General features: G+C 35.2%; 1 protein-coding gene across 1 annotated transcript; it reads right to left on the reverse strand.

Annotated features, from left to right (window-relative positions):
- Positions 1-3,213: 3,213 nt before the first annotated feature.
- LOC124366837 (PC4 and SFRS1-interacting protein-like) lies at positions 3,214-4,827 on the reverse strand. Its single transcript, XM_046823437.1, has one exon. The coding sequence runs from the start codon at positions 4,825-4,827 to the stop codon at positions 3,214-3,216; it is 1,614 nt and encodes a 537-aa protein (XP_046679393.1).
- Between the last annotated feature and the right edge of the window lie 15,609 nt (positions 4,828-20,436).

The raw sequence follows: 20,436 nt of genomic DNA on the forward strand, positions 1-20,436 counted from the left end.
TATTATTTTCAAAATTTAGCACAACCGCCATTTTTAAAACTAATTTGATATTTTTCTAAACCTTTTTAAACAGGTCTTAATTACACTAAACATTCTACAAAGTTTTTAACTTGATATCTTTATTTAATTTAAAGATATAATTTTTACCTAAAAGATACAAACAAATAGACGGTAAAGTAAGCAATAGACAATAGACAATAGACAAACTCTTTATTAACAAAACATCAAGAATTGCAATGGCGTCAAGTTTTACAAAGTTGGTTCTTTATCTGCCATCCTGTTCTTCTCCTTTCCAGTTCATGAACTCATCCATGGAGTAGAATGGTCGGCCGGCCAGCCATCTGGTTAGTTTGGTCTTCAATGTATTTCCTTGTAGCATTTTTATGTCCTCCGGAAGGTGGTTGAATAGTCTCCTGCCAATGTAGGATGGTTTCCTCGTAAACAGAGCAGTGCGGTGTTGTGGCAGGTGGAAGTTTAAAGCTTGGCGTGTGTTATAGTTGTGAAGGTTGTGGCCTCGTTGTAACTCCTCTTTGACAGCATGCATTATGACCTCTCTAATGTAAAGGCTAATGATCGTTAAGACACCTTCATGAATGAAGGCGTCTCTGCAGCTTTCCCTTGGACCGAGACCTGACATAATTCTGACTGCTCTTTTCTGTAACAGTAGGATTCTTTTTACGTTTCCTGCTGTTGTGCCTCCCCAGACCACGAGACCGTATCTCAGGTGTGACTCGATCAGAGCATAGTAGGCGATCCTTGTAGTTGCGTCATCACTGGCACTTTTTACTCTTTTTAAGATGTATAAACATGTGTTCAGTTTTTTTGAGAGTGTGTCAAGGTGATTGTTCCATGATAGGTTGTTATCAATGGTCATCCCGAGGAATTTGGTTTGGCTTTCCATTGATACATCAGGCAGTGCGGGAACGTCCTCTCGTCTCCTTCCAAAAGCCAGTTGTTTGGTCTTTTCAGTGTTGACAACCAGATCGTTTTCGTGGCAGTATTGGTATGCTAAGTTTAGCGCAGTATAGGAGTTGACTGCCATATTGTTAGGTGTTGACTCAGACATTAAAAGTGTTGTGTCGTCGGCGTACATCAGTGGCGCACAGTATGTGCCTAAGTACTGCGGCATGTCATTAGTCATGAGGATGAATAGGACTGGTCCGAGCACTGAGCCCTGAGGCACGCCTCTCTTGACAGGCAGGGGGTTTGATCTCAGTGTTTGTGAGAGATTTTTGTGTCTGCATTGAATCTCAACTGTCTGGCTTCTCCCCTCCAGGTAGCTCTTGAACCACTCTTTAGCATGTCCTTTAATTCCAAGTTGTTCGAGTTTGTAGAGGATCAGCTCGTGCCCCAGGCAGTCAAATGCCTTGCTGAAGTCCAGCATGATACTTGTGACTATGTTTTTCTCTTCTAGGTTGTCGATGATAAATTCCGCAAGTTTAATAATGGCCGATGTTGTGGACCTTCCTTTAATAAAGCCGTGTTGATTGTCTGTTAAGAGGTGGTGTAGCTCACAGTGGTCCATTAGTCTTTTCAGAACTACTTTCTCGATCACCTTAGAGCATGTTGGGATCAGAGAAATGGGCCTGTAGTTAGTGGCTTCTGTGTGGCTTCCACCTTTGAGCTTTGGGTATACTTTACTTTGTTTAAGGGCTGATGGAAAATGGCCATGAGCAAGGGATAGGTTTATTATTTTAACTAGAGGTTGTATCAGTGGTTTACTGCAGTGTTTTAGCATTCTTGCTGAAATTTCATCAATCCCTGCTGAGGTTTTAGGTTTAAGACTCTTTATTATGGCCTCGACTTCATGTTCATTAGTGAGGGGCAGCTGGGTTAAATTGTGGTTTGTGGTTTGGGGTTGGCTTGCAGTCTGTTTTCCTATTCTTGGCTGGTGACTTAGGGTGTGATCTGCTATATTTGCAAAGTATTCATTAAGGTGGTTAGCTATTTGAAGAGGGTTGGTGATGACGTCTCCTCCAATGTTAAGTCGTGGTTGGGATAGTTTAGAACATTTGATTCCTCTCTCACTATTTATAACCTGCCATAAGGCTTTTGATTTGTTTTCGGAGTTAGCTATGTGATTTGCTGCTGCTTGCCGTTTATTTAATTTTAGCCTGATATCATATTCTTTTTTGGCCTTGCTCATTTCATTTTTATCTGTTTGTGCACCTGTGAGCTCGTACGTTCGGAGCCATGTCAGATATGTTGCTTTAAGACGATTGGTTTCCTCATCCATATATATTGGTGCCTTCCTTTTCTTTTGTCTCACGGTCTTCCTAGGGCATATCATGTTCATGGTTCCGATAATGGTTGATAGAAAGTTGTTGTAGGCTATTTCCGCTGAGTCCGAGTTAAGTACATTTTCCCAGTCTTCTTGCTCCAGCTGAACCTTCAGAAGATTTAGGTTTTCTTGATTTAGTATTCTGCAGATTGTCTTCTTTTGGGTTGGTACTGATGTTGCGTGGTTTATTTCGCAGAGTTGAGCAGTGTGGTCTGAGACTCCGGCATGAATTACAGTTGAGGTTGTTTGTTCCTTGTGTAGGTTCGTGCAGATAAAGTCTATTGATGTGCTAGACGTGGGGGTGACCCGGGTTGGGGGGAGTGGCAGTCTTGAGATGTTGTGGCTGCTTAAAGTGTTATTTAGCATTTGGTTGTCCCTGTTTGTTGTCAAACCATCAACATTAATGTCCCCCATTACTAGAAGTGGTTGATTTTCTGCTTTTGTCTCCTCAATTGCTGCCGAAAGTAGACTCAGTGCTTCTTCCAGCCGTCCTGCTGGAGTTCTATACACGCCAAGAATGTACTGTTGCCTTTTCCCCATGGTTAGTTTGATCATTGCCATTTCAAGTGTCAGTTCTTGGCTATGGCTATTGATATTTATAGCCTGTACTGATGTTTCCAGTTCATCTTTAACAAAAATGGCAATGCCTCCTTTTTTGTGAGTCTTGCGACTGAAGTGTGTTGTTAAGCAATAGTTTGGCACTCTGGTGTTTTCTATTTGGTCCTTTTTTAGCCCGTGTTCACTAAGAATGATAATGTCTGGGTTTATTTCATCAAGTAGGTGGTTTAGCCTATTCGTTTTGTTGCTCATTTCTTGCATGTTTTGGTGCAGGATGGAGAGTTTATTTAAAGGATTTGTTAAACTTGAGGTGGCTGTTGGTTTTTCTGTGTTTACTGCAACATTTTGATGGAGAACTGGAGGTGTTTTGTCTATTAGTGGCTCTGGGTTTGCGGCTCCTTTTGAAGCCCTTGTCCTGTTTTTTCCCTGAACTTTATTAAATAGCATGCCTCTAAAAAATGTTTGGCAGGGTCAAATTGGTTGGTTATTGGTTGTATTGAGGAATTATCATTCCTTAGTTTTTTATAGAGCTCAATGTGGTTGTTATAGAACTCTTCTATTGTTTCATCTGCAGCACGTGGTATGGCTGTCATGGGTGGGCCTGGCTGGATTTTACGAGTAGTTGGGGCCAGTAATTTTCCTTTTGATCTCTTTAGTGACGGTTTTACGGGTGGAGTTTGCATGTCCCTTCCAGTTTTGGTTGTAGACCTCAGTTTTTCTGTCGGAGTTTGTCTGCTTCTCCCAGTTGAATTGTAGTCCGGCTTATTCATCTGGATTTGTCTTCTTCCCTCCATTATGTTTGTGAGGGTTCTGTTGGTTTCCTCTGTATAGTCAGTGTTGTTTGTTTGTCTTTGCGCTCTGTATTTTGCATTTTGCAGGGATACACTAAAAATATTTTTCTTTTCCCCATTTATTTGAGTCCTAAAATTCTTTATCGGTCGTGTTGTTGGGGTTAGCGGGTAGTGGTTATTTGACACAATTGAAATTGGAGGTTTTGGGATGCTATCACTCTTTATGTTCATCTGTTCTTGTATAGTCTTGATGAGTAGTTCTATCTTTTCTTGTTTTATTTGAATCTGAGCAATTTCAGCCACAAGAAAGGGGTTGTTTCCAGTCTCAAGTCGATGCGTCTGCGTTTCTGCATCCTCTTTTCCCTCGGAGAAGTGTTCTCCTTTGTTGTCAAATCTAGCGTACAGGTTTTGTTTCAGGTCTTTTATTTCTTGTTTGAGTTGCCGGTTTACCTGTTCATATTGTTTTAAAGTTTCTTCTTTTTCTCTGTCTATTTCTTCAAATGAATTCTCCAGCTTAATACGAAGTAGTTTCTCGTTTTCGAGCTGTTTTTCAAGACTGTCTATGGTTTCCACTAATGAGTTGTTTCTAGTTAACAGGAGTTCGTTTTTGTTTATCAGGTCATTGATTCTTTCCTCGTAGGCTGCTTCATTTTTGTTGTTGGCTTCAGTCATTTGAGAAGCTAACTTAGTGTTTTCTAGGCTCAAGTTGTGAAGGTCATACTTCAGTTTACTGTTTTCAGCTAGGAGTGCGTTTCCAACTTCGGCTGCTAGAGTTAGGGAATCTTGTAAATTGATTTCCTCTCTATTAAAATTTTGTACCCTTTCTTGGATGTCATTTACAGTCAGGCTTATGTTTGGTTCTGGCTCTTCACCCTGCTCGTTAGTGTTCTGTGGAGCTTCGTCCTCATCTTGAAAATGAGTTGGTCTTTTTGTGAAGGCAGCTTCAGCTTGAATTAGGGCTTCATTAAAAGGTCTATTTCTGTGGTTATCTGTTATAGGTTCACCATGCAATTTTTTGTTTTCAGAGTACGGGCAAATATCACTTTCTTTCACCTTTGCTGTTTTGTAGTCTCCAAAAAACATGACATTGTAAAGGGACTGTTTTCCCTCTTTGTTCAAGATAGACTCTTTTACTTCTGCTGGCCAAAAGCGATGACCTTTTAGTTTTGCAAAGACCAAGTCGCCCTTGTTGTACATGTTGTGCAGTTGAGACAATTATGCAGATGGTTTATATGGTAAATGTTATACAGTCAGTGTAAAAAATAAAATTGCACTAATATATATTAGTCAGTCATAGATCAGTCAATGTGTAGAAATTTGGTATTTGTGAAGATGTTTTGCTAAATAATAGACTGGTCAGTCCTTTAAATAAAATGTCTCTATGTTAGTATCGCAATTGGCAGTTAGTGGTAAGCTATTTATAAAACACTTTTTATAAATAGTGTTTCAGTTATGGTGCAGAGTAATGATATGTGACATAGAATAATGCATTTCAGTCAGCCTTCAAATTTTAGAACGCAATCTCACAATTATTACAGTGCAGCTGTCAGCTAATATTGGCTTGGTAGAGTAAGCAGTGCAGAAGATAATTTCAGCAGTCAGTGACAGTCAAAGCATCAATGAAAACAAGCAGTTGATAAGGCAGCCCACCCAATCAGTTTATCAACCAGTTTAACCTTGACATGTTATGACAGGTGGTTCTACATATCCATTGAATATTGGTTGTCTGGCAGCTGGGGATCAGCTGTGGGATTAAGCTGTAGTGGTGGGTGGTTTGTCCTGGTTTGTCCGCAAGATACAACTAAGTTCATAATAACGTTTCTTAATTTTTGACCTGTCAAATCAAGTGGTAAAGTTTTATAAAGTAATTTATGGACACCCTATATAATCTTTTTATACTGTTATTTATTGTAATTTTTAATTTATATTATTTGTTACTATATTAATAGGTATTACTGAATCAATGAAAATTTGTTGGGTGTATTTTGTACTTAGTTTTATTTTCTGAAGAAAGATTGTAGATATACTTTATTACTTTCCTAGAAGTTTTGTACTTGTTACTACTATATCCATTAAAAATTTGTATTCAATTGTATTGTGGTTCTTTAATTTCATTACAATTTTCAATAAGAGTACCAGTTTTGATTAATTTGACTAAAAATATTAACCTGGATTTCATTCCAACTAGTACTGTTCAGTTTATGTAAATTATTACAGTTTTTAGAATTTATTCTGAATATTTTTGTTTGGTATAACATAATTATATAAATATTATTTTGTCAATATTTATAAACACTTGAAAAATTATGTTTGGCATATTATGCTGATCTTTCTTTTAAAGAGCCAATTAATCTCCTAGCTAAAACAATACAAAAAGAAGAACTTTTTTAAAAACATTGTCAATTTGTTGTGGAATTCATTTAATGGAAAACTGATCAAAAGACCACTGTGGCCAGAGAAAGGAAAGTTGAAAATGATACAAATTATTTTATTGCCCCTCTGAAAATAAAATGAATTAAAACAGGGTTGAGGGTTATTATATGGAGTATCTGGGATTTGGTCAAAAAGAGGAGTGTTTGGTTGTTCCTGTATAATGTTATGTTTATTTATCCCAATTCTTAAAGAATCGATAAATTATTTGAGCTAAACAGATTTTTCCATACTTGTTCAAGTTTAGTTTGTTGTTTGTGTGGTATATAAGATACAATGAGGTAGTGTCAATAAAGTTACAATTCTAAATAATTTAACAGCCATTAAGAGAAGGCCAAACTAATGTCAGATCAATCAATCAATCAAATATCTTTATTCATTTGAATACATCAAGTGTACAAGAATAGTGTCAAAATGCCATCATACATATGGCCAATCTTATTACTAAAAATATTTGCTAGTTTGGTCTTTTTAATGACATGAATTCCTCCAACGAGTATAAACTAAGGCTTATAATATACTTTTTTAATTTGGCTTTAAAAATATTAATATCATTTTCCTTTAGAATATTTTCATGCAAACGCCTTAAAAATACTTTTCCAATGTAATTTGGTTTCTTTTTATATAACTCAAGTCGATGATGCTCTGTTATTATAGTATTTTTCCATCTGGTGTTGTGAGGGTGTATGTCATTAATTACACTTGAATTAGTTTTTACAATTAAGATTGTTTCATATATGTACATTCCATATACAGTCAAAAGTTCTAATTTTGTAAAATATTCCTTCACAGAATCATTATTTTTCAGACTTAACATAATACGAATCCCTTTTTTCTGTAGCTTAAGTAGTTTATCCAAGTTTTTTTTTTTATGTTGAACCATATAGACTTATTCCAAAGTATATGTGAGACTGAACATGTGCATGATAGACTGATTTTAACATTTGGTGATTACATAGATATCTCATTTGTCTAAGATTTCAGAGGGACACTAATGATTGACAAGTTAGTGTTGAGGGCTACATTAGACAAGGTACTAATATAAAAACAATCAGCTACCATATTACTACTAGAGTCTGTTGTGTCATTGGTCCCAACAAGGAAGATAGCATAGTCATCATATGTCAAGTACTTTGTTAGATCCTGAAGGTTACTGGCCACATAGTTGAAGAGTACTCCAGAGTTGTTGATCAGTCACCTTGTAATTGTTGCCCAGCGTGTTCTCAAGGATTGATGACAAGTTTTGACCTCAACAGTCAGCTGCCAATGACTTTTTCTTTAGTTGCTGTGATTGTTCTATACTGTTGTGTTGTAGTTTAATTCAATTTTATTGTTTTTTGTGACAGGCACAATCGGACAATGAGTTGTTTTTTTATGTACTTAAAGTTGGACTAAACTCTCTCTAAGGAGTATTACACCAAATCTGATTCTCCAGTACTTGAAAGGAGTTTCTCAGCAGTATTGAAAATTATTTATTTTCAGCTGTATCAGAATTTGGAAGGGGTTGTGTATGAGGAAGTATGTATATGGCAATGTGGCTGCAACAACACTGCTTTGCAACATCTAGTAAAGCAATGTAAAGGTGACATAATTTCAACTTCTTTTCTGACAAGATAAAACATAGGATGTATATTTTATTTGCGGTATCAGATTAATTCTGTTACAAATAGTACGTTCATAATCATGAGTTCAGCTTAGTAGTGCCAACGTGTTCTCTCTATTCTCATCCAAGCTTTATTTCGGTAGTACAAAATAATAGTTATATGAAAAAACTGAACATACATGCACATATAAAAGAAACAAGGGGATGTGGTAGTCAACATTACTACCTTCTCACTAATAAATTTATGTTGAAAGCACCATAACCGAGTTAGTTAATACTGGTTTTTATTCTGTTTCCTTATTCATTCATTAAAGTTGTAAAAAATTATCATTGATTCATTGAAGAATCATTGATAAATAAAATGTTAATGTGACACCCCTCCATGCTCTTGTAAGTCTTGTATTGTATGACCACAATAAGACTACATTTGGTAATGGAAAAGAAAAATGGTTCCTTCAAGTATAATCTGTACTCACTGAATGAGTGCAACACATCGGGACTGTAATATTTGCAGCACAGCCATTGTCACGGTAACTCTGTTGCAAACCGAATACGTTTATAAAATTATATTTAATAGTGTGCATGTAGTTGACAAACATCATGGTTGGTACAGGTACAGATAATTTTATTCATAAGCTTCAAGCACAGATAGAATGGTGTCAAACAGTTAATAACTACACTTTATTTTTAATGGAACTTAATATTAAATGCTATTGCTGACATGAGGTCTTACACAAGTGATTAATTTGTCTAGACTGTATATTGGAGTGACTGCAAGCCATTGACAAAGGCTCTTCTTCAATGCAGAGGGTGGGTCTTCCTTTATTGCTTGTGGAAGCACATTGAATAGCTTTGATCCAGCATATGAGGGCTTTTTTGAGAAAATAAAAGTTCTGTGGATAGGAAGATTAAAAATTACATTGTGCTATGAATTTTGCCATTTCTTGGAAGCAAAGACATTAGAGTGAAATCAGTTGTCTCCAAGATATATAATGAGATTCCAGTTGGGATTCCAAAGCTTGTGTCTCTGCAGCTTTCTCCTGGCTGAAGACCTGCCGTGGACCGAAGAGCGTGTTTCTGGAGGGCCATTGCTTGTTCCAAGTTCTCCTACTTTGCTCTTCCCCAGAATATTATACCATATCTGAGGTGAGGCGTGGTAGCTTTTTCTTGTCACTTCGGTTGTGCTGATGGATCAAATACATTTCAAAGCGAAAATTGCAAAGCTCAGATTGATGCAAAGTGATTCAACATGACAGCTCAAAAACTTTGTTGTTTGTTATCAAGGATCACACTAAAGTGTTTTCAAACTAAGATTTTGAATGTTAGGAGCACCAGTGACTTCATCTTTAGGCTTTCCCTTAATTAACTGTGTAGTCTTTATTGAGGACCAGATCATTGCTGATTCATTAGTCTTGCGACACGCTCACTGCCATGAAGTTGTTCACCTCCAGTGGTTCTGCTGTTTTATTGCTAGACAGGAGCATGGTATCATCGGCAAACATAATGGCTCTGCTACATAGGCTAACATAGTTGGGAAGATCAGCTGTGGACAAAACCAATAGCACTGGTCCCAATACTGAGCCCTGAGGTACTCCTCTCTTGACATTTAGTGGCTTCGATCTAGTCAGAGTTATAATACAATCGATGGTACCCTTTAACTCCATAAGATGCAGTCAACTGCTTAGATAGCTTTTAGAGAGAGCTATTTTGACAACTGCAAGATGTTCGAGTTTGTCTAGAATCATATTATGTTCGAGGCAGTTGAATGTGTTGCTCAGGTTAAGGAATGTACTCATGATTGTTTTTCCAGGATGCAGATCATCAGTTATGCACTCAATGATCTCTATAAGATCTGTTATTGTCGAGCAGCTCAGAATAAACCCATGCTGACCTTCAAGATAAATGTCATTTTCCTGAACATGTGCTCTAAGTCTACTTAAAACAACCCTCTCCAAGACTTTTGAGAATGTGGGAAGTAATAAGATTGGTCTGTAATTCTGGATTTCATCTTTATTGCCTTTTTTATGGAGGAAGTATACTATTTAGGTCTTCATTTTAGATGGAAACACCCCTTGTGCAAGAGACTTATTGATCACATCTGTCAAAGGTACCAGTAGTTCTTCCTCGCAAAGTTTCATGATCCTTGAAGAGATGTCGTCCACACCAGCCCAAGAAGATGATTTGGTTGCTCTGATTATCGCCCAAACTTCTTTTATTGTGGATGGAGCAAATACCCTGAGATAATCTTCAAGGGTAAAATTATTATCAGTGGGTGTGTATGTTTTTGGGGGACTTTTTTCTTCAAGGTGTATTTGGCCACATTGATGAAGTAGATATTGAAGTGTTCAGATATGTTTTATAATTCCTACTAGATTGTTTCATAGACTATTTTTAATGAGTATATGGAGTCAGTTGAGTTTTTCAATGTCTTCCTTTTAGCATTTATTATTGACCAAATGCCTTTGTTCTTGTTTTCGGATTCAGATATATATTTCTCATTGACAGATTGCCTTAGTGATCTGAGCTTGAGATCATAAAACTTTTTTGTGAGCTGAATCTACTTGTTTTGTAATCTTATAGTCAGAATACATTTTTCACATGCTTCAGTAAAGACTTTCTTCCTTTTCTTCATCTCTCTGTAACATGAAGTTATTTTTTGTTTTACTGGCTTGTTGCGAGATGTCCTGTATGGGCAAGAGAATTCCAAATTATCGACCATCAGAGTGATGAATCTGGAGTAAGCCATGTCTACATCGCCCTCCATGAGCACTCTATCCTAGGATAGATGAGTGATCGCTTCCTTGAAGGTTAGCATTGTATTGCAATTAATTTGATGCCAAATAGAGACAGTTTACATACATTTATGGTGAATATTTGGCCAGTTTTATTGGACAGGTGTTTACAAATTATTTCTGCATTTACCAGGTCTTGGTCAAGACCAGTGCACACTAGCTCAATTGAAGTCTTTGATGAGCTTCGTTATTCTAGTGGCAGCCTATGGATGCCAAAAGAAGCTAAAAGCTTATTTAAGGGTCATTTATCTCTTGAATCTTCCAGGTAATCAACATTCAGATTCTATTGATGCAAAAAGCAGAGTTTCAAATGCATCTGATAGTAGTGCCAGTGTATCTTCAAGGGGAAAATCTGGTGGTCGATAGGCACTCAGGATGAGAAAATTTCCTCCATTGATTAGGGAGAGATTTAAGCCTGACAGCTTCAAAAAGCGCTCTCTGCTAAGATGTTCAATGTTAAGGCTTTTAAGAGGGTTAGCAATTACATTGTGGCTGTAAATGATGACTCCGCTCTTTTTGTGATTAGCCCTGCTGAAAAATATTACTAGCTTACAGTTTTTAAGATGTATATTTAAGATGGAATCATAGTCCAATCCTCCGTGTCCAATTATCCATGTTCCATGATAACAAGAGTTGATTATTATTCTTCTGTTTATTCTTTGTTTCTACCTGTATTTGTGAGAGATGCTTAATGCTAAAAAACGTTTGTTACCTTGCTTCCTCAGAGAAGAAAGGTCTGATGTAATGGGACCTTTGAAAATGGCATTTTTTTCCTCAGTGGTTGAGTCTGTGGATGGGTTTGCTTTTGTCCAGACCACCTTTCTCATGTTATTTAGATTTTTTTGTGTATCTGGAGAAGAAGACCCTATGCTCTCTTTTTGGTTTCTTATTACAACGAACGTTGGAGGCTTTCTAAGGGATTCTAGGTCCAGGGATAGATAAACTCATTTCTGTCTCAAGAGTCAGATTCTCTCGAGTATGTCAGAAGATGCTGGTACAAGAGAACCTCCAATTCCCGAATGGTATCTTACATACATAGTTTATGTGGTCAGTATTGTTATTATCAGTATCAGGTTCTTTGACATCGGTTTCTTCTATTTTGGGGTGGGCATGGGTCAGGTTTAATTTTATACTTTTAAGTGGGTCTCCCTGAAGCTCTTTCTGCTTTGCTGTTCTGAAAGCGGTTTGTTGTTCTTTTTTCCTCCTTCTCTTGCAGATGCAGAATTTTGTGTGGAGGATGGCAGTGGTCAGTGGTCATCGCTTTGGTGCCCCTGTTAAAGGCTTAAAAGGTTCCGATTTTCCTTGGTTGTATAGGCAGTCTTGGATTATCCATAGCTGGTGCCAGTGGCGCATCCAGAAATCCAGAATCTGGGGGGGTGTCCTGAACACAGGATAGTCGAAGGTATGAAAAATCCCCCCTTACTAGCTGGGGAGTCAGGGAGCCCTCCCTGGGGAGATGTTTTAAATACTAAGTCCTAAAATCGTTAAATATAGAACTTCTGAATTACTAAAAAGAGAGCAAAGATCAGGTCAGAGTGTATAAAGTTTACAGTAAAACGACTCTTTTACTAATTACGAGGGGAAGCTTATACAGAGATAATTACAATCTTCTGTAACTAGTACAGTTTATATGAAGTGTATTTAACTAAAACAAAATTTATTCATAACATAAACAAAATAGTTAAGTTTAAATCACAAATCAAGACCAAAGTTAAATCTTGATAACTACTCTCGAATAAAAAAGTATAGATATCTGGCTGAAAGTTGATCACAAATTAACCAATAAAGTTACAATAACGGGTGTTATATTGAAATTTAGCTAGCTTACTTCTATAAAACTGTTTACTAACAATAACTACTAGTTTTTATATTGTTAACAACAAAAATATACTAGTTTTTAGCAATTTTCAACCAAACTCTAACTTGGAAAATTCATACTCGCAAATTTGTGACCGATTAAGACCAAATGTTTATACAAGATTTGGTCTTTATAAGATTTTGTAGTATGTGTGTAATCTTACATGGTGGATTTTAATTTTAATTCTGTTATATAAAAATTAAAGGTAAATATAAATATAAATATATTTATATATAAATGTAAATATAAATATGTAAAAATATGAAAATAAGTTGTTATTAAATTATAATCTTAAATTTTATTTTTGGCTGTGAGGTCCACATATTCGGCATTAGTTACATTAAGGTGACTAAATTGAGTGCCGACAATTCCCTCTTTGGAGGGTTAGTGTCACAGTTAGAGCTGATTTATTGTCAAGGCAGTTGTTCGATTTGTCTTAGTAAGCTAATTCGGCTCCTTCAAGGCAGTGTTCATTTTTTTTATTTTTGTACCTATCCGCCTTACACTTGCCATAGAGCTCTAAATTTGCCCAATATAGAAAATATAATTTTTCTTCACATTGGCAGTTTTTTATTGCCAAAAATATAACAGTATAATATACTGGTTTTTGGAACCTTGGCAAAAACAATTTCACTAACAGTGAAAAATATGTTTCTTTAAATGATACATGATGACTTCTTGTCAGTTTGTAGAAGATCTTATGCCAAGCAATCAGATTGTTTGGATTAGAGTTCACTATTTTGATAACACAGCTGTCAGTTAGTTAGTCAGTTAGACAGATTGTTTATTGCAGACAACAAAAACAAAACAGTTGAAAACAGGAGGTGTGCAGACAGTAAAACAGCGGCTAATGCATGGTGGGGGGAAAGCAGTTCTTAACAGGAAACTGCTCTAGTCAAGCAGGTGTTCAGTGTTTTTCATTATTCAATTTAAGCCCCATTTGTAAAGTTGAAGTATAAGACGTGTAGTTCTGCACAGTATGATAACCTTCAATGAAATCAAATATTGCTTCTGTGCCTCTTTCATTTAGATTAAGGCTTAAAATAAAGTGCTCCAAAACATGGGGTTTCAGCAAGTCAATGAGTGTTCAATAAGTTGTTTGTGTATTATTAATCCATCTCCAGAGTTAAGGCTTTATCTATCCCTCACTAGGCTACTCCAGTAAAAGGCCATCCACATTCTATTTTATATACACCCACAGAGCCCTTTCAGATATTTATTTATACATCTCAACATACATACTTACTATAATTAGACTTCATACCTTGGAGATACGTCAACATATCAAATGTACGTTGACGTATACGTACGTTAACTTTGAACGTCACTTTTGCAAACAATCAAAATCTTACATGGAGGAGCAGAAATCTATGATTATTGGTGAAAAGTTCCCACAGTTAAGTAGTGTCTATCTATTGTCTAACTATATTTGAGAAGCAACCATCATCCACTGGTGCCAAGTACTGGTTCATGGTCCTGAAGTAATAAAAAATCATTGCTCCCACCAGCAAGAAGAGGCCCATTAACTCATTAATGGCTGAAACGGCCATACTACAGTCTAGTGGAGTTTGTACATGGTACTATGAATTTTGAATTTTGACAATTTAAAGTAATTAATTGTATCAAGCTGACATATCTTTAACACTGTATTATCACTTGATTAGGAAAAATATTTAAGATAAGCTGACTCATCTCGGATTTCAATGAATACATGAATAAAGATTGATGACTATGACAAATAAATATTGTAACGTAGGTGTGAATAGGTGAGAAAGGAAATATTAGTGTTGGGTAAGCATGGTGCTTTTTTAATGCTTTTATTCAGGATGTGTTCCTTCTAGTAAAAGTAGTGACTTTTACTGTTCTTACAATATTTTTATAATGAGAGCACATTTGTGACTCACTACTTCCTTTCATTGTATTAACATGTACAATAAATGTTGCTATGTAAAGCATTAGATACAAATATATCAAATACCTGGTTCTAAATATACTTAATTTTCATTAATTCTTAAGACTTGGTTCTAAGATTCGTCTTAAGAAACTATTATTATAAGCCCTATGTTGCATATTTTGTTCTGCTGTTGTAGATAGCCTAAGCCATGGCTGTGTATGAAAAAGTTTTCATTATATAAATAACACTAAATGAGTGAAGCCCTTACGACAACGCTAACAGTGAACCTCTTCTTTTTGGTGTCTTTGTTGATGAATTCATGATGGGATATCTGGAAATACTGGATTTGAAGTGAGGATTTTTAAGTATATAGTTTATTAAAGAAAGTATTTTTGTTAGAGAAAGTGAACTAATTTCATTTTTTTGAGCATAGACTACATTTGTCGTAGTAAAAATTAACTTTTTTCTGTAATTTTACTTCTTAATGTTGGTACCCGGAATTACGTGTCTACAAGATCTGTATTTAGGAATTCGACTAACAGGCCGGATGTATAATTTTCATATGAAAAATGTATATGTATATGTTAAATTTTCAAAGAAACTCACATGACGACTTAAAACAATTATATGATTTCAGAAAATCTCTAAAAAATGAGTTGTGTTGTTTTTCATAATCCAAATCTTTTTAACAACACTTGCATAAACTGTGGCTCATTTCACAGAGTATATCACAAATGAAAATTTTAATCCATTTTGTTACAATGGACAGATTATTTATGCCATAATTATCAATTTTGTACGATTTGAATTCCTTAATAAATATAAGACAATAAAATAGTGCAATAACTTTCACATAATTTTTTACTACACAGAAAGAAATTCCAGAAATCATTTATACTTAAAGTACAAATTCATTGATATATTTCTGATTTATTATCCTTAAACAGCTAGTTACTCTCATATGTCCAGTTATATTTTATCAACATCTCAGTTGCAAATAATATACAGCTGTACCCTCGCCAAAAAGGGAGTGGAGTTCTTTATGGTGGGGTCAGAGGTGGGTTGCAGGATAGCTTTCTGCTACAACAAAACTCTTGTAAAAGTTTGGGAAAGAGGAAAAGATACTTTAATGGTAGTAGGGCCTAAGGATTAGGAAAATCAAAAATGTTTATCTCTCCTTATGCTAAAGGGTGGGCATCTCTCCTAGAACAGAGTAAGGAGGATATAAGAATGATAATAGGGATGATGACAGGACATGGCCCCCTTAGCAAAAACCTCATGAAGGTGGGCCTTAGCCAGACTGAAGAATGCAGACTCTGCAGAAAAGTGGAGGAATCAGCAGAGCATATATGGCTAAACTATCCTGCCATATCTAAATTTTGGAAATGATTCCTAGGGGCATATCTCAGCCCCAAGGACATCAGATGGACTCTGGCAAGATGGACTCTGGCAAGATGGACTCTACTTTTATCAGTTAAGTTGCCCACGCCGCAACCAATCGTTTCCATTTTATCCAACTTTTGTATACGGTATCAATGGCTGGATAAACTACCAAATCTGTCTAACATTTATATCTTGGTTTGTAATGGAATATATATGGGGTGTCAAAAGTCTTGCACGGGCTTGGTAATTCCCAAACGATTATGGGTAAAACAATAAAACTTGGTACATAATTATTACTGCACCTATAAATTTTAGTTTTTGAAGTAACTACTATTTTTTTGACTACTATCTTAAATGACAGCATAGGTTGAGTAGTACATCAAATTTAAGGTCTATATTAGTAGAGAACAATGCCGCAAATATGATCTCAAATGGTTCACTCTATTAAAAAATTACTTTGGTTTAAAGTTCAAAACATTTACAATATAAGTCCTGTTCTAGATGGTTTAATTTATTCTTGTCTTGGCTGAAGTTGTGAAAGTTAAACTTCGTAAATGAATAATGGACTAAAGAAATAGTTTTTAAGGTAGTTAGTGATTATTCACATCCAAAGGAGGATTGTCTACAAGGAATATATTTCATCATAACATTCTCTTTAAAATTACAAATACCTAAAACATTTTGCTTGATAGCTTAAACAATTTCAACACTAAAAATACCTGAATTCAATGTTGAAATATTCTTCAATTATTTAAAATATGACCAAGAACTAATTGGAATTATCTTGTGACCTTCTATTATTACAGTCAAAGAATTAATAATAGTGCATGCTTCCTGCTGATTGTGAATGCTAGAGCATTGCTAATGCCTGATTACTTGGCTCCTTTTCAAGGGCAAATTCTCAAGTAACATGTACACAGTAAAATATTTCATTTGAATCATGTTTAATTAAATCAAAATTAAGCCTAGTAGGGATAGCAGTACATAAATTACTTAACACAAATTGTGGTCATAACGTATCTATGGTAGGAAGGATTGATCTTCCTTTTAATGCAGTGTCTGGAATGTGACACTGTCACAGACTTGACTCCTGGAATCTGGAGTCATGTTCGTCTGAAGAGATCCTAAATAGAAAGGTACGAAGAAACTAAAATCGAACTCTTTACATTGTTTCTATATCAGAGAATATAGACAAAAAAATAGAGTAATCTAGGTGGAGAAGTATTGTTATTGTCACATCAGCTTTACAATTGAATGTAATTCTCAGATTCCAGATGCTGCACTAAGAGAAAGGTGAACTGGAGCTGACCACAATATTTACACAAATTGTGGTACCGGTACTCTAGTTTAAAACCTGGGTTGTTAAGGGTTCAAATTCAATGAATTTAGTTGAGGTGGATTTGCACCTCAACTGAGTTTGATAAAACTCAGATTATTTACAGATGTGCTCTGAAAATTACCGTTATAATATGTAGACAAGGTGACAGTATTACACACATATTCCATTGTTATATTTTACAACAAAGTGTTTCTTTGTTATCTTTCATCATCAATAACAAACTTTAAACAAAGATTATATGGATAATTGGTTGTTTGATTATATTTCTATCTAATGCTTCTCTGTTGTCCGTATGCTACATATTGTATTTATGCTCTAGGTGATGTTCACACAATCTGCTTATTATACATACATCCAAGCATAGTAACAGCATTTGCTTTGAGTATTATTCATATAGATAAAAATAGGTTGTAAAACATAACAGTTTATTACAACGGTTGTGTTTGTCCGGCAACAAACAAGCAAGCGTTGTTTAGAAACAGTTTTCACTCAGAGATCATTAGCATAAATACTTTTAGTCACAGAGTAAACACAAAGTCCTTTTTTTAAAGGAGAGTGTTGTAGTAATAAATATTTTGTAAGTGAATGGGACACTTTCACTAAGAAGTTTTACAATTTGAAACACGTATAGAGTGATTTATTTTAGAAATCATAAGCCACAGAATTTAAAATTTTACTTAAAATCTAAATTTATTGGCAAAATGGCAAGCAGCAAAGTTGGTATTAAAGCAGCCTTCAGGTGGTATTGATGGTTTCTATGGATAAAGCATAGGCAGTATAAAATTGACAATATTCTTTATTTACAAATTTAACAATGTTACAAATAATACCGGATTTGTTATAACTGAGCCAATTATAAATAAATAACATTTTTATTTCAAATGATCAGTTTATGCTGTTCATTACTGTAAATAAAATACAATAACAATAATAAAAATGCATAAGTGAAAACTTGACCTTTAAGTATTTGTTTCAAGCTCATAGGAATTGTATAATAAGCTTGGTGTTACCCATAAAAATAAGAGAATCCTGATTGACAGTGTACATTCGGAAGTTCAAGTAAGATGTCCAGATGGGTGTAGTGCTCCTTAACCATAATAGATGGTTCTTACCTTCTCCTTCAGGTTGACATATGCATGATAGGCATAGTTTAAAAGAAAGACTACATCTCAATAGAGCAAACCTTAGCCTGCTCTTCATATCTCATTAGGAGTGTTTTACTATCTTGTATTAAAATCTTTCTAAGAGCAGGGGACGAGGTAACACATTATTGTGCATATCTAGATTTTATAACTTTTGGCCTTGCACTTTTAGACTGAAAGGACTTCAATCTATTCATAACTGCTACATACATGGGATCAAAAATTCAGCTTAGAATCTATTTTGATCTTCAACACCTTGAACCATGTAGAAATCATTAAAGTCCAATGGGGCTATCAGAACAATCTTTAAGAAATAGGTAACGGGATTATTAACTCATAAAATTCCATAGTTTGAAGAAAAGCAATGTTTCTTAAAAATCATCATAATTACATTACTGCTTTATGTATTGAAAGATAGTTGGGCCAAGAAAAAGGCTTTCTTCAAAGTATCCTCTATGATTTCTTGTAATACTTTTAGAAAAGGATTCAAAATAGATATACCAAAACTTTGTCATCTATCCACTTACAACTTTGCCATAAGAGCCATGGCTTCATTATACGTTGCATGTACACCATGTTATGTAACAGTCTTTACAGAAGCGTCTAAACTGAGCGATGCAAAACTTAAACTTTGTAGCTTATTTTGTTCTTGAGATACCCTGTTTTGGATATGTGGGTTAACTCTCAGCCAAATCTTAGGAAACTCGGCCAAACCAAATCTTAGCCACTATCGTGTTGCCTATTTAAAAATGAAGTTTTATTCAAACTGTTAAGTCTACAGTTCAATTCATTCTCAATAATATGTAGACAGGCAGATAGACAAACAAAGAGAAGTTTCTTCAGCCCTCTGAGTGGAAGCATTCATTTTACTGGTACAAGCAAAAGTGACACACTTCACTAATGCTTGGCCAATCAAATTATATGAAATATATCTCAGTTGCGCTTTTTGCTTTCATTATACTGTTTTTCATGACTAGAAATAACAAAATCTTTCTGTTACGAAATAATATTTAATAAAGTATCTTGAGTGTTAAGTGGCTCATCCAAGTGAAAGCGTCTTTTCTGAATTTCCTGTTCTATCCTGGCCTCTAAGCATCTATTCTTTAACTATGGACAGGCCCGTGCGCATGGGGGGGGGGGTTTGGGGGTTCAAACCCCCCCCTTGAAGATTGGGATATATCATATTGTTTCCATATATCAGTTTAATTGTGCTATTGAAAAAGTTTTTACTTTGTTTAAAGAATGAGTTACAAATGTATTAAAAGTATGTACGTAGTTTTACAATTTTATAATAAACTCATTTTCCATACGTATTAATTTTTAATCTATTACTTATTTAAGTTTCTTCTTTTTTATTTCATAAAATAAGTATAGAACCCCCCCCTAAATAAAATTCTGCGCACGGCCCTGACTATGGATGGTTGTTGGAAAACTCAAACTGTGTTGTTGAAACCATAGGATCATCTAAAGCCATAACTAAACACAAGCACTCAATTTAAGATCATTACAATTATTTATATCTGAGTCTAAGTTCACAATGTAATTACAAGAGTTTCAGATGAGTTGTTAAGATGTTTGTATCCTGAAGCATTTTTATCAGTTAATAACTAGATTATAACTATAAGCTATGAAAATAAACTAATATAATTGGCAATAAATGCAGCTAATGCCTTTAATGTACGGACATAAAAATATTTAAGAAGAGCACAGGGCTACTTACTATAATGATTCTTGTAATAATGTTGGCACCAATTTAAAAACATATAAAGGATTTCTCAAGAAACAGGCAAAATTAATAAGCATTAAACAAATTATGAGGACGATTACAATGTTAGTTCATTGCAATATAAATTTGCTGTTCATTGGTAGAACAATGCAAAAAAGTCTAGTTAGGTAGGAAATGAAATTATTAAAAAAATAGTAATGAAGCAGGTGAATTATCTCACCATATACACAAGCTGTTTCAGAAATGAGAACACAATGAAGGCAGTTTACTAGATATTATCTGAGGTATGTAACAAGAATAAATCAACATATTGTACAGAGCTGTGGAAAATAAGAACTAGACACCAGATAGGACTGCAGAAATTTGTTTCATAAAGCAAAAAGCTGCGACATTTTGACTCTTTTTTACCTCTGCTCGGTTGCATTCTGAATCATTTGTACAAATAACATAGGTTATACAACAATTGAAGATATGAGGAGTGGGGTTCCTCAGGGGTCAACTCTGGAGCTACTACTTTTATTTGTTATGTCACAGGCACCAAATATACCTTAGACTGGAAGTTGAATACACTAGGCTATAGTACGCTACTCAGGCCCGTTTTACCGAATAGGCACGGTAGGCACGTGCCTAGGGCGCTAG

The sequence above is a fragment of the Homalodisca vitripennis genome, chromosome 7, assembly GCF_021130785.1.
Source record: "Homalodisca vitripennis isolate AUS2020 chromosome 7, UT_GWSS_2.1, whole genome shotgun sequence".
NCBI classification, from domain to species: domain Eukaryota; kingdom Metazoa; phylum Arthropoda; class Insecta; order Hemiptera; family Cicadellidae; genus Homalodisca; species Homalodisca vitripennis.